This window comes from Myotis myotis, unplaced genomic scaffold, assembly GCF_014108235.1.
Source record: "Myotis myotis isolate mMyoMyo1 unplaced genomic scaffold, mMyoMyo1.p scaffold_m19_p_2, whole genome shotgun sequence".
Taxonomy (NCBI): domain Eukaryota; kingdom Metazoa; phylum Chordata; class Mammalia; order Chiroptera; family Vespertilionidae; genus Myotis; species Myotis myotis.
Genome location: NW_023416324.1, coordinates 146,501,237 through 146,516,679, shown reverse-complemented (window position 1 = coordinate 146,516,679; position 15,443 = coordinate 146,501,237). Strand labels below are relative to the sequence as shown.

Below are 15,443 nucleotides of genomic sequence, written 5' to 3'. Positions count from 1 at the left end.
GCCCCCCCCCCCCGCCCCCCACGCTGGCCTGGTCGCCCCACGCAGCCTGCTGTTCGGTCGACCAGTTGTTTTGGTCATCATGGTCACTGCCTTTTATATATATAGATGGAATTTGGTATCTTATGCTACCTTGTATGTTTCTGGGTTGTCCTATCTTTAGGATAACTCCAATCCATCGTCTGCATGGGTGCAAAACTTAAGTTTACTGATCCAAATTATTCTAAAGAACTAATTTTTCCTTTTACCATCTTGCACTATTGACTCTAATTTTTAATGCAAGTTTATTTTTATATTTTCCTATTTATTTCTAAAGTACCATTTGACCTTGAGCATGTAATTATATCTTATCAATTTTATTTCACATGATTACTCAGTAACTGATAATAGCAGTACCAATTTTTATAAATATAGAAATATCAGAAGAAAAAGGAGCTGATTATTTATAGAGAGACAGAAAGTAGTAGATTTTGTAATGACTCTCCATTTCTAATTGGGAAAGCCCATTTTTACTAGTTCAAGTTTCTCTTTATTTAACCCTTTGTACACCTTAAGCATCTATAAATGCAAGCGGTGGACCTTCCCCACACTCCACACACGTCTATAGCTGCAAAACTCGCATATCAACTCTGGTTGCCCAATTTTAAAATCAGACTTGTTAGTGACATCTCTGGGTTTGTAAAGAAAATTATAGTAACTTAAATTTGTAAATATTCCAGTGCATAAGGAAGAAATTCCAGTATCGATATATAGGGCTGCCACTCAGAAGCGTGAGAGATAAACACTGCAACACTCGAGATTTTTTTGTTCATTGTGACATGAGATTTGTGTTATCATGAATTTCACGCTTAAAATAGTAAACATGGTGTGCATTCCTTTTTTTCTTTTACAAATTTCTTCATTGGAGCATCAACAAAATTTAGTGTTTTCAAGGCTTTTCATGTCGATGGTTTATTTTTATTTCACGCTCGCTTTTGTTGATATTTCCATAGAATTGAAAATTATCATTTTATTATTGAATTTATCGTTGTATTATATTGTGCAAATAAAATTCAATCCCCATAAATGGCATCAGATGAAAAAATAATCAAACTAAGCAAATCGCAAGAAGAAAATGATGACATCCTTTATTCAACTCCAGAGTCAGATGATTTTTTTAATTAAATTCAAAATATTGTGGTGTGTGGGGATGGTTTCCATTTTGGACACATGGCAGTTAACTGGTTAAGATGAACAATTTTGTAGCAGGGAAGGGGACTGGAATAAGCTTATTAAAGAGATGCAGTCATAAAGTACAAGACAAAGGAAGGAAATCAATTTACGGTATGTGTACCTTTCTCTAGATTAGTGGTTCCCAATGTGGGGCAACTTGATTTTTACGTTATTAACAGTGAATTTTTTGCATATCTTATGGTTCTAGGGGCCTCATATACAGTATATAAATACATATTGTGATGTATTTATGCATTTCAGTTCTCTATTATATGTTTTGAAACTTTATTTGCTATTTTTCATATTACTTCATGTTATTATTATTATTTTAACAATTTCTTAGTGATTTCTTCCTCAGTAATTCAACTATTCTTTCATTCTTTTTTTTTTCTCTCTTTCATGGATGCCATGTTCTTTGTAAGCTTGTTTAGACCAAGTTAATGGCCTTTTAAGCTTCCTCCACGTGAATAGGAGTTCACTTTTTGAATAATAAAATTTATATGTCATGGGGCGGGGGGCGAGGGGGCATCAGGATTTTAGAGATGCTTAGGTAGGGCACAGCCAAAAAAAGGTTGGAAACCACTGCTCTAGATAGAGGTAAAAGAGGAAAATAGAAATTGGCCTACACCTTAAAGTTAGCATGCATTGGCCATACTCTCATTGAAAAATGTTGTGAGTCCATTATTTCAAACTTTCAAAAACAAAACACTTACAGTATAATTAGTAGCTTGAATGTTCCTAAGTGATGCTTCCAGTTGTGTTATCAGGAAACGTATAGTCAAAGCAGGAACTATTTCCTCCCCATTCTGGCTGTTAGCTGCAACTTCTCTCTATGAAAAATTATTCAGTTGAAAATGTCCTTAAGTTAGAATAAATATCTACATATTTTTATAAATAATACATTTTCATTGTAAAAAATTTGGAATACAGATATAAAGATTTCTTCTTTAAATCCATACAACCTAGATACAACTGTTTTCATACCTGTTTTTTTTTTGTTTGTTTGTTTTTTTAAGAACTCTGTCAAATCTTTGTAACTATTTCCTCAAAACACTAAAAAGCATTACTATGTCTGCCAAGGGGTTGGCAATATCCACTCTTACTTCAGAGGAAAGTGGTAATCCCAATTCATTCTCATATCTTCTGTGCCCTAGCATAACTAAAATCTTCCTTCCAACTCTGAGCCTGTGGTAAGCAGGAATGCTGGCTTTAATATCAACACCAAGAAAAGTCATCTGATACTACAATCTGATTGGAACCAAGCTAATATATGATTTATTATGTGTGTTAGTTTTGTATTTACATGGATGAAATGAATAACTATGTATTATGTTTGTGGTCATTCCCCAATGCCTTATGACCACAACTGCGTGGCTTAAATTACATTATCTGTTTAATGATGCACAGACAGTCCTCGGGTTACAGGTTACGGGTTACGTCGGACTCGACATACGTCATTTCGTGGTTACATCGCCATTTCCCATTTATTTATAAATAAAAAAACTTCCGTCATTTCAACATATGTACATATGTGCTTTATGTTTTTTATTATTTATTTACCACAAGGTCAGGAATTGTTATCTTTCTTTTAAATTTTTTTTACTGTTTCACTTCATTACTGCTGTGTATGTGCTCCAGGTGAGTGACAAAGGTGGGTTCCGACTTTGGCGAAAATCACGTTACGTCGTGCTGTACGAACAGATCTCTGACGTAACCCATAACCCAAGGACCTATTGTATTATCTGTTTGCAAAGTTTAATCTACATTTTCTTAACTTGGTGTCTAATACACAATACTTTACTGTTTTTCTCCTAGCTAACTAGATGCTTACTTTCAGTCTCCCTAGCACTCAAGTTAATGAACCTCTTCTCCATTGACACACATTCCCTGGATAAATTAATCCACCCATGTTTTTAAACAGTGCATATGCACCAAGATTTTCCAAATTTATATTTCCAGCTCAGAACTATCACACGAATTCCAGATTCATATATCCAACCAGTTACTCAACAATATATCTTAATTTTGAAAAGGCATATAAAACATAACACTGAAGTTCCACCTCTGCCAAGCAGCGTAGATAGTTTCAGATCAATCCTCTCAATGACAACTAAAAAACTGAACAAAATATAAAAACTACTTATTTGAAAGCAATGGAAAACTATCAATGGCCAAAATGCAAGACAGGTGGAAGGACCAGAAATGTGAGAATGTTGGAGTCACTTTTATCTTTAAGGCAACTGTTGTATTTGGTTGTGGCTGAGAGGCTGAAATGCTAAGCACACTTCTTAGCAAACTTGCAAAAGTAGGGGGAAAATTGAGAGTACACCATCTATCAAGAGCAGGCCTAATAAACAACTCATTCTTCTGTTTGGGAACCTGAAGAAATATACCGTAAGAGCATCTGTTTTGATTCCACTTGGAAAAAGACCCTACCATTAGGATTTAAGTGCACATAGTTTATTTGGGATATGCCAAGAACACGGGTAGGGGAGTGGAGAAAAGATACAGGAAAGTGAAAGCAGGCCTTAAATTAATGGGATGTATTATTAAACCAGTTACCCACAGTGGATAACTCTAGTTAACATAAGAGTGAAACTGAGAAACAGAAAAAATACAAACCTCAGTATTACTCAATGCAAAAGGGAACTGAGGTATTTATAAAACAACTAGAGGCCCAGTGCACAAAAATTTGTGCACTTGGGGGGGGTGGGGAGAGGGGGTCCCTCAGCCCGGCCTGAGCCCTCTCGCAGTCTGGGACCCCTCGGGGGATAACGACCTGCTGGCTTAGGCCTGCTCCCAAGTGGCAGAGGGCAGGCCCAATCCCTAGGTGCAGCCCCTGGTTGGGCTCAGAGCAGGGCCGATTGGGGAGTTGGGGCGCCACCCCCTGTCATGTACAGAGCAGGGTGGATCAGGAGGTTGTGATGCTAACCCCAGTCACGCTCAGGGTAGGGCCGATTGGGGGGTTGGGGCACCACCCCCTGTCACACTCAAGGCAGGGTCGATCAGGGGGTTGGGGAGCTCCCCCCTGTCACGCACAGAGCAGGGCTGATAGGGGGTTGAGGAGCTCCCCCTGTCACTCACAGAGTAGGGCCAATAGGGGAGTTGGGGCACCGCCCCCTGTCACACACAAAGCAGGGCGGATCAGGGGGTTGGGGCGCCGCCACTGTCAACACTCAGGGCAGGGCCAATGGGGAAGTTATGGCTCTACACCGTCACACACAGAGAAGGGCCCGTGGGGGGCGGGGGGGAGGTTGGGGCGCCGCACCTTGTCACACAGAGCAGGGCCAATCAGGGGGGTTTGGTCACTGCCCTGTCACGCTGATCCCGGTGCCGGGAGGCCTCACTGCTCCGCTGATCCCGGTGCTGGGAGGCATATTACCCTTTTACTACATAGGATAGAAGCCTGGTGCACGGGTGGGGGACGGCTAGTTTGCCCTGAAGGGTGTCCTGGGTCAGGGTGGGGGTCCCACTGGGGTGCCTGGCCAGCCTGGGTGAGGGGATGATGGCTGTTTGCACCTGGTCACACACCCTTCAGGGTGGGGGTCCCCACTGGGGTGCCTGGCCAGCCTGGGTGAGGGGCTGAGGGCCGTTTTCAGGCCGGCGGGTGACTGAAGCTCCCAACGTGTCCTTTTTTCCTTTTTTTTTCATTCTGGGCCAGCTTTAGCTCTGAGGCTCGGCTCCAGCTATGAGACTTCCGCTGCTGAAAGCAGGTTTCTGGCCTTTGTTTACCCTTCTGTATTTGAAACAATGTTGCGGTCCTGCTGGCTTAGGCCCGGGGTTTTGTTTAGCTTCTATTTTTGTAACATAGTTGCTTAGAGTGCAGCTGAGAGGCAGGCAAGGCAGGAGGGGAAGCTTGGCTTCCTCCGTCACCAAAGCAAGCAAGCCTCATGTTAACTTCCAGCTGCCTGGCTGCAGGCCGCCATCTTGGCTCTCAGTTAATTTGCCCTGATTAGCCAATGGGAAGGGTAGTGGTCGTACACTAATTACCATGTTTCTCTTTTATTAGATAGGATCCCAAAGTGTTTTCTAGGGTAAAGGGGAGTATTAACTCCTTGGGACTTCAGAACTGCTGAGTTCAGCCTTATGCAGTTGCAGAAGGAAAAAAAAAAAAAGGTCTGAGGCATAGAGATATAGATACTGAAAACTGGAAGTTGTCCAGAGCATTGATCACCAAGCTTTCAGACCTCACGGACCACCAATGGCCTGTAGACAACCAGTTGGCGACCACTGGTCCAAAGCATACTGAAAAGACAGAAGTCAAGGGATACGGGCAGGGCACTGGCAGTATCTACTGCAAATGGTAAACCATAAATACACTCTTCCTCAGGGAACAGAAGCTTGAAATGATCTCAGTCCTTAGTTGAATTAAATGACCTGTCAGAAAAGCACAAATAAGCATTACTAAGAAATATTTTGTCCAATTTTTCAAGTTCTTCTGAAAGGAATTGCTCTAAACCAATCTAGGCAGCCACTGCAAGTTGCAGGATTCTCTATGATCTTTTAGATCACTATGGAATCTGTATTAATGTCTTCAAATTCACATTAATGATTTGGTTATTTTCTTGTCTTCTTTCTTTTTCTTTGAACATTCTTACTAGGAATTTATCAATATTATTGGTCTTGCCCTGACCGGTTTGGCTCGGTGGATAGAGTGTCGGCCTACGGGTTCGGTTCGAACCTAAGGGTTCCGGGTTCGGTTCCGGTCAAGGGCATGTAACTTGGTTGTGGGCACATCCCCAGTGGAGGGTGTGCAGAAGGCAGCTGATCGATGTTTCTCTCTCATCGATGTTTCTAACTATCCTTCTCCCTTCCTCTCTGTGAAAAATCAATAAAATAGATATTAAAAAAAATTGGTCTTTTCAAAAGAACAAGTTTTGGCTTTGCTGACCTTCTTTATTATGTGCTTTATTCTATTTTATTAGATTTAGCTATTTTTAATACTTCCTTCTTTAGAATTAGATTTTAATTGCTGTTCTTCCATTAACCTCTTGAACTTTTTTAGATTATTAGTATTCAATCTTGCTTTTTATTCTAACACTAGAGGCAAGGTGCACAAAATTTGGTGCACTGGGGGGAGGGGGGTCGGGGGTCGTCCCTCAGCCCGGCCTGCGCCCAATTGCAGTCCAGGACCCCTTGGGGGATGTCCACCTGTAGACTTAGGCCCACTCCCTGGGGGATCAGGCCTAAGCTTGCAGTCAGACATCCTTCTAGCGGCCAGGGAGCCCTCGGGGGATGCCCGACTAAAGGGATTGGGCCTAAACTGTTAGTTGGACATTCTTAGTGCTGCCACGGAGGTGAGAGAGGCTCCTGCCACCACCTCTGCACTGGCCAGCCATGAGCCAGCTTTGGCTGAGTGGCACTCCCCATATGGAAGTGCACTGACCACCAGGGGGCAGCTCCTGCATTAAGCATCTGCCCCCTGGTGGCTACTGCGCATCATAGGAACCAGCCATTCTGCCAGTCAATTTGGATATTAGCCTTTTATTACGATTACTAGAGGCCCGGTGCACAAAAATTTGTACACTCAGGGGGAAAGGGGGGTCCCTCAGCCCCGCCTGTGCCCTCTCGCAGTCTGGGACCCCTCGGGGGATAACGACCTGCTGGCTTAGGCCTGCTCCCGGGTGGCAGAGGGCAGGCCCAATCCCTAGGTGCAGCCCCTGGTCGGGCTCAGAGCAGGGCCGATTGGGGAGTTGGGGCGCCGCCCCTGTCATGCACAGAGCAGGGCAGATCGGGAGGTTGCGATGCCACCCTCAGTCACGCTCAGGGTAGGGCTGATTAGGGGGTTGGGGCACCGCCCTCTACACTCTCAAGGCAGGGTCAATGGGGAGGTTGCGGTGCCAACCCGTCACACACAGAGCAGGGCCAATCAGGGGGTTGGGGTGCTGCCCCCTGTCACTCACAGAGCAGGGCCCATCTGGGGGGTTGGGGCTCCGTACCCTGTCATGCACAGAGCAGGGTCAATAGGGGGTTGGGGAGCTCCCCCCGTCACTCAGAGTAGGGCCGATAGGGGAGTTGGCGCACCACCCCCTGTCACACACAGAGCAGGGCGGATCAGGGGGTTGGGGTGCCACACCCTGTCACACTCAGGGCAGGGCCGATGGGGAGGATATGGCTCTACCCCGTCACACACAGAACAGGGCCTGTGGGTGCGGTTGGGGCGTCGCCCTCTCTCACCCACAGAGCAGGGCCGATCAGGGGGTTGGGACGCCGACACTGTCACACTCAGGGCAGGGCCGATGGGGAGGTTATTATGGCTCTACCCCATCACACACAGAGCAGGGGCCATGGGGGGTGGGGGTGGTTGGGGTGCCGCACCCTGTCACACACAGACCAGGGACGATCAGGGGGTTGGGGCCCCGCACCCTGTCACACACAGAGCAGGGCCGATCAGGGGGTTGGGGCAATGCAGCCTGTCACACACAGAGCCGCAGGGCGATCAGGGGTTTGGGGAGCTCCCCCCTATCAAGAACAGAGCAGGGCGGATAGGGAGGTTGTGGCCCCGCCCCCTGTCACACACAGAGCCGCAGGGCGATCAAGGAGTTTGGGTGCTCCCCCTGTCACACTGATCCCGGTGCCGGGAGGCCTCGCGTTCCACTGATCCTGGTGCTGGGAGGCATATTACCCTTTTACAATATAGGATAGAGGCCTGGTGCACAAGTGGGGGCCAGCTGATTTGCCCTGAAGGGTGTCCTGGATCAGGGTCGGGGTCCCCACTAGGGTGCCTGGCCAGCCTGGGTGAGGGGATGATGGCTGTTTGCAGCTGGTCACAAACCTTTCAGGGTGGGGGTCCCCACTGGGGTGCCTGGCCAGTCTGGGTGAGGGGCTGAGGGCTGTTTTCAGGCTGGCGGGTGACTGAAGCTCCCAACAACTCCTTTTTTTCTTTTTTTTTTATTCTGGGCCAGCTTTAGCTTAAAGATCCAGCTCTTAGGTCTCCACTGCAGAAAGCAGGTTTCTGGCCTTTGTTTACCTTCTGTATTTGAAACAATGTTGCGATCCTGCTGGCTGAAGCCCGGCAACTAAAGCAGGTTTCTGGGGTTTTGTTTAGCTTCTATATTTGTAACATAGTTGCTTAGAGTTGCAGCTCAGAAGCCGGCAGCGGCAGGCGGGGAACGTTAGATTCCTCCGTCACTGAAGCAAGCAAGCCTCACGTTCGCTTCCAGTTGCCTGGCTGCCGGCCGCCATCTTGGCTGGTAGTTATTTGCATATTGCCCTGATTAGCCAATGGGAAAGGTAGCGGTCATACGCTAATTACCATGTTTCTCTTTTATTAGATAGGACTAGAGGCCCGGTGCACAAAAATTTGTGCACTCGGCGGGGGGTGGGGGGGGGGTGGTGGAGGCCCTTAACCTGGCCTGTGCCCTCTCACAGTCTGGGACCCCTCGGGAGATAACGACTTGCTGGCTTAGGCCTGCTCCCGGGTGGCAGAGGGCAGGCCCAATCCCTAGGTGCAGCCCCTGGTCGGGCTCAGAGCAGGGCTGATTGGGGAGTTGGGGCGCCACCTCCTGTCATGCACAGAGCAGGGCGGATCTGGAGGTTGCAATGCCACCCTCAGTCACGCTCAGGGTAGGGCCGATTGGGGGGTTGGGGCAAGACCCATCACACTCAAGGCAGGGACGATGGGGCGGTTGCGGCACCACCCCCTGTCAGACACAGAGCAGGGCCAATCAGGGGTTGGGTGCTGCCCCCTGTCACTCACAGAGCAGGGCCCATCAGGGGGGTTGGGGCTCCGTACTCTGTCACGCATAGAGCAGGGTCAATCAGGGGGTTGGGGAGCTCCCCCCTGCCACGCACAGAGCAGGGCCCATCAGGGGGTTGCGGAGTTCCCCCCTATCAGGCACAGAGCAGGGCTGATCAGGGGGTTGGGGCGCCTTCCCATTACGAACAGAGCAGGGTGGATAGGGAGGTTGTGGCCCCGCCCCCTGTCACACACAGAGCCGCAGGGTGATCAGGGGGTTTGGGCGCTGCCCTGTCACGCTGTTCCTGGAGCCAGGAGGCCTCGCGGCTCCGCTGATCTCGGTGCTGGGAGGCGTATTACCCTCTTACTATATAGGATAGAGGCCTGGTGCACGGGTGGGGGCCGGCTGGTTTGCCCTGAAGGGTGTCCTGGATCAGGGTAGGGGTCCCCACTTGCGTGCCTGGCCAGCCTGGGTGAGGGGATGATGGCTGTTTGCAGCTGGTTACACCCCCTTCAGTGTGGGGGTCCCCACTGGGGTGCCTGGCCAGTCTGGGTGAGGGGCTGAGGGCTGTGTTCAGGCTGGTGGGTGACTGAAGCTCCCAACCGCTCCTTTTTTCTTTTTCTTTTTTATTCTGGGCCAGGTTTAGCTCTGAGGCACGGCTCCAGCTTGTAGGCCTCGGCTACTGAAAGCAGGTATCTGGTTTGGGTTCTATAATCGAAACACTGTTTCAACTCCAGCTCTGAGATCCCGGCTGGCTGAAAGCAGGTTTCTTGTGTTTTGTTTAGCTTCTATATTTGTAACAATGTTTCAAACTGCAAGCTCAGAGACCGGCAAGGCAGTCGGGGAACGTTGGAGTCGTCCATCACTGAAGCAAGCAAGCCTCATGTTCGCTTCAAGCTGCCTGGCTGCTGGCCTACATCTTGGCTGGCAGTTAATTTGTATATCGCCCTGATTAGCCAATGGGAAGAGTAGCGGAGGTTCAGCTAATTACCATGTTTCTCTTTTATTAGATAGGATATAGGATGTCACTATTTCCCCTCTTTTGCCCCCTCTACCCAGCTCTTGCCCCCCACTTCTCTCTGGCCAACATCATACTGTTGTATGTGTCCATGGGTTGTGCATATATTTTCTTTGGCTAATCCCTTCTTTAAATTCACTTCTTTAAATTTTTTTGCAGATAAGTGCTTATAACTGCACTATTATATATTTTCTATTATATCAATTAGAATTAAGGTATTTTTTAATTGAACCCTTGTAAATTTTAGAACAATTTAAGAAATTATGCTAGAAGCAATTAGGAGATTTTTCATGTAATGCAGATACATTTCAATTAATATTTTATTAATTTTTAATTTTTTAATATTTTAATTTGAAATAATCTCATACATGTAAAAAAACCTATAAAATACTACAGCATATTATATGTACTCTTCACCCAATTTCTTAGGTGTTAATAATTTAAACATAACCATAATACAACTAACAAAATTTGGAATATATTTTTCTTATAATCTCTTTAATGTTACTTAATCCATTTACTTTGTTTTTGTTAATCTTAACCCAAGGATATTTTTCCATTGAATTTTAGAGAGAGTGAAGGGAAAGGGAGAGACACATTGATTGGTTGCCTCCTGCACATGCTCTGATAGGGACTGGGGATCAAGCCAGCAACTGAGGTACATGCACTTGACTGGAATCTAACCTGGTACCCTTCAGTCCAAGAGCTAATGCTCTATCCACTGAGCAAAAAAGGTTGCAGCTTAATTCATTCACTTTTAATCTATACATGTCTTTATATTTAAAGTGGGTTTTGTTTTTGATTCACTCACATAATCCATCTTTTAATTGGTATATTTATGCCACTGACTTTCAGAGTGCTTATTGATAGAGTTACTGCCATATCTGGCGGTTCTGGGGCTTCCGGGGCCCGCCAGCAGCCCGGGACCAATGAGGTCCCGGGCAGTAGGCAGGCAGCTCCTGGGGCTTACGGGGCCGGCGTGCCTACAGTCTGGGACCGGATTGGGTCCCAGGCAGCAGGCAGGCAGCTCCTGGGGTTTGCGGGGCCTGTGGCTTCTGGGGTCGCCCATGGGGGCCTGGACGGCGGCTCACGCTGTCCTGCCCTGCCTGCAGTATGCAAATTAGCCACCATCTTTTCTGGCGGTTAATTTGCATATCTCGCTGATTTGCCAATGGGAGGCGTAGCGAAGGTACGGTCAATTACCATGTTTGGCTATTATTAGATATATGAATTTCAAGTTATAAATATTCCTGGAAGCACACCTTTTACTTAATAACACAGTTTTTATATATATTTTTTATTCAGTTTAAAAATTTATATGATTTTCAATATGATTTCTTCTTTGACCCCTAGGTTACCTAGGTTAGACCTATCTATATATACTTGAGGCCCAATGCATGAAATTCATGCAAGGGGCTTGGCCCTCACAGTCCCGGCTGCCTTGGCCACCCGGCTTTGTCTGGAAGGTCGTCTAGACAGTTGTTCCACTGTTCAGCTGTTAGGTTGATTTGCATATTATGCTTTTATTATCCTATATAATAAAGAGGTAATATGCAAATTGACTGTCATGCCCTCACACAGGATGGCCGCCACCATGTGGTCACAAGATAGCCACCACAAGATGGCTGGCAGGGGAGGCCAGTTGTTGGCAATTAGGACAGCAGGGGAGGGCAGTTAGGGGGTACCAGGCCAGGAGGGGAGGGCAATTGGGGGTGGACCAAGCTTTCAGGGGAGGGCAGTTGGGGGGACCAGGCCTGCAGGGGAGGGCAGTTGGCGGCAATCAGGCCGGCAGAGGAGGGCAGTTGGGGGCAATTGGGCTGGCACATGAGCAGTTAGGCATTCGTCAGGCTGGTACGGGAGTGGTTAAGGGGTGATCAAGCTGGCAGGCAGAAGCAGTTAGGGGCAATCAGGCAGGCAGGCAGGCAGGCAGGCGAGTGGTTGGGAGCCAGCAGTCCCAGATTGGGAGAGGGATGTCTGACTGCCCATTTAGGCCCGATCCCTGTGGGCAGTCATACATCCCCTGAGGGGTCCCTGATTGGAAAGGTTGCAGGCTGGGCTGAGGGATACACCCTCTCCCCATGCAGAAATTTCGTGCACTGGGCCTCTAGTTATAGATAAAAACCCAGTGACCAGAATGGTGAAACAACCAGAAGGACCAGTGCTTATGACGCGCACTGTGGCAGCCAACCAGCCTGATCCGGGCACTGATCAGCTCCCCTCCCCGCCACAATCAGGGGCGGGGCCATCTGGCCAACAGCCTGCAGTCTTTTCCCCCAGACAGCCCCACCCCCAATTGGCCCCCAACACCCCAAATCAGGGTTGGGGCTGGCTGGCCAAACACCCATGGACCCTCCCCATGGCTGCCCCCCCTTATTGGCCACCAACACCTCGATCAGGGGCAGAGCTGGCTGGCCAACCACCTGTGGCCCCTCCCCCCGTGCTGGTCCAGCCTGATAGGCCCCCATCGAGGTGGGCCGGCCAGACCCTACCCATGCACGAATTCATTCACCAGGCCTCTAGTATATTTTAACTTAAGAATATGACTTTCTAGTTTCTCTGTTATTGATTCTAAAATAATTGTACAATAGTTAGAGAACATGCTCTGCATGTTTTAATTCTTTGGATTTGATTAGACTTGCTTTGTGACTTAGCACATGGTCAATTTTTGTAAATGTTCTGTGTGCACTTAAAACGAACATGCATTCTGCCACTGTTAGGTGCAGTGTTTACTACTATATGTAGTGTGTATGTCTGTATATATTATATACACACACACATATATAAACACATATGTCAGTTAGATCAAGTTTGCTTGAGCTCTACTAATTTTGTGTCCATGTTCTATCAGTTATTCAGAGAATTATGTTAAATCACACTAGGATTGTTTATTTATCTATTTCCCCTTTAGCATTATCAATTTTTGTCACCTTATCATATATAAAAGTTCTATATGTATTTGGGTCTATTTTTGAAATTTATCTTCTATTTTCTAGATTTGTCTGTAGAGTCAAGAGCAAGGAACACAATATTTTAGTTACTAGAGCTCCATAATAAGTTTTAACATCTAAGTGGGCAAATTCCAAGCCCTTTTCGACTACACTTTTCTTTCATAATTTTCTTGGCTATTCCTCCTTTTATTTCCCATTGAACTTTAGAATTAGCTTTTAGTAATAACAAAACATCCTTTTATCATTTTTATTGACTTATATGCTATTTAAACATTTTAATTTCAGGAAAATTGACAGCTTTATCTATATTATTTTCCGAAATGTACTGCTTTCCATTCAGGTCTTCTTTTTTTTACTTTTAATGGAGTTTTAGAGATTTTAATTTATTGTTTTAATGGAGTATTGATTTCTAAACTTAAAGTGAAGAAAATCAGTGTGTGGGGGTACCCTTGCTTGCTAAAATGGACATTTCCAAACCTACCCCCAGAGATTTAGATCCTTTAAGTCTAGTATGGTGTTCAGAGAGCCTCAGGTAGGTGGCTTAGGAAAATCTTGGAGAAATTCTAATTTATAATCTTATATAGCCCTTAGGTGCTTTCCTAAGTATTTTGCCTTTTTTGTTGCCATTATAAATAAGTACTTTTCTTTCATTTTTAACTTTAAATGGCTATTGTTTTCATATATAAAGGCTATTGGGTTCTATTTCTCATTATTATTTCTGAGTAATTTCCAAAAGATAAGAGGAATACAGTGGCATTATTCCATCAATTTCAAACCAGAATGTATACTGTGGAAATTACCTAAGTTAAGGTTATAATTGTAGATAGTCTTTGGATATTTTCAGAGTTTGTTTGATTTTTTAATCATAATAGTATAAATTTGTCTTGTGGAATAATGAATGATACATTTTTTTCACAGAAAAGGCAAATGTGACCTTTTCAAGACACCTATGGTGTTTTGCTCCTTTCCTGCCAATTAACTGCTACAAAAAGTAGATGATTTTCTTTAACTTTGGAAAACTCCATTACTTTAAAAACTGATACCCATCTTGTGCTGAAAATTTCACATCTTATTATCTAGAAAAATGATTTGCAAGATAGAAATCTACAATATATTCTCTAGAGTATTTATTTTACTCATGTATCTAAAAGTTTTGGACATTATTTTTATTTTACATTTTTGAAAAAATTGTCAACATTTTAAAAATTAGGAAAACCTAATGCACTCCTCTGTCCCAGAGTGGCATATTATGGTTATTAATAAAATTAGAATAAATACTAGACCTTATAACCAATAGCTTACAAACTACTTAACCAACATTCCTACCATTATTCTTGAAAGGCTACCACCAAACTAACTCTAATTGATAAAAGTCTACAGTCAAGGTTGACATTAAGCCCTTCACAAGCAATAAGATGAACACTTCAAGACTTTACCTATACTGTTGTGATAAAAAAAAAAGAGTTATTATTAAAAGATAAGGCACATATATTGCTCTCTGCCCCAAGTTCCTGCTTATATTTGGTCTTTGAAAGCAGCTAAAATCCTTGGAATTTCTTAAGTGATAGAAGTGTCTTTTGTTTTCTAATGACATGACTTTTGGTAGGCCCCCAGACAGGGGTTACTCAACAGAAAAAAACAAGCCAAGATTAAAAGCTTGGAACTTTCAGCCCCATCGGGAGAGGCACTGAATTTTGAATTAATAATTGATCATGCCTACATAATGAAGCATCCATAAAAATCCTAAAAAGTAAGGCATTTGGAGAGCTTCCAGTTTGGTGAACATGACCACGTGCCAGGACAAGGGTACACCCAGACTCTACTGGAACAGAAGTTCCTGCACTCAGGACCCTTTCAGACCCTGACCTGGATATACACCTGTATCCTTTATCATGAACTAAACTGTAATAAAATAGTGAACATAAGTATTCCTGTGGACTGTTCTAGCAAGTCATTCCAACCAAGAGGTGTTAGTACCCCAATTTATAGCCAGTTGGTCAGAAGTACTGAGGACAACCTAGGACTGGCGAATGGCATCTGAAGTGGGGGCAACATTATGGTACTGGGACCATAACCTGTGGGATCTGATACTAACTCCAGGCAGATGGTATCAGAATTGAAATGACTTGTAAGACACCCAGCTACCCTTGGAGAATTGATCAGTGTGGGAATAAACCCTCACATCTAGTGTCAGAAGTGCTGTGAGTATGGAGGCATTATGAGAGTAAAGAAACGTGTTTTCCTAGATAGTTACATACAGAGGGCTATACTTCTGCCCCAATGAACAAATTATCTTACCTGCACAGTTTGGAAAGAAAAGTTTTCTTCTACAAACTTCTTAATGTAAGGGACCACACCTTTTGGTAGATTATTAATTGTACACAATAACTTCTTCAACTCTAATAGTAGATTAACAGGCATAAGATTAGAAGGTATGTCCTTTTCCTGTTTATCCTAGAAGACATTATTAAAAATTTACACAATTATATTTGGCTAATATCAAAAACAGACAATGTATTTTAAAAATGAGCAAATCACTATGATAGACTACAGAAAACCCAAATAAGATTAAGACATTCTTCTGCCCTC

The 15,443-nt window shown here is 44.9% G+C and overlaps 1 protein-coding gene across 17 annotated transcripts in view; it reads right to left on the bottom strand.

Annotated features, from left to right (window-relative positions):
• The window catches only part of DZIP3 (DAZ interacting zinc finger protein 3), a 144,502-nt gene that overhangs the window by 99,984 nt on the left and 29,075 nt on the right, over positions 1 to 15,443 (bottom strand). For all 17 annotated transcript variants that reach the window (XR_004974084.1, XR_004974085.1, XR_004974086.1 and 14 more), the window contains 2 exons: positions 15,153 to 15,308; positions 1,923 to 2,039 (listed from right to left, as the gene is read on the bottom strand). Coding sequence is in view for 14 of the 17 variants with exons in the window: in XM_036350078.1 (XP_036205971.1) it covers positions 1,923 to 2,039; positions 15,153 to 15,308 (273 nt within the window). In the remaining 3 variants the exon portion in view is untranslated. The remainder of the gene's footprint in view (positions 1 to 1,922; positions 2,040 to 15,152; positions 15,309 to 15,443) is intronic.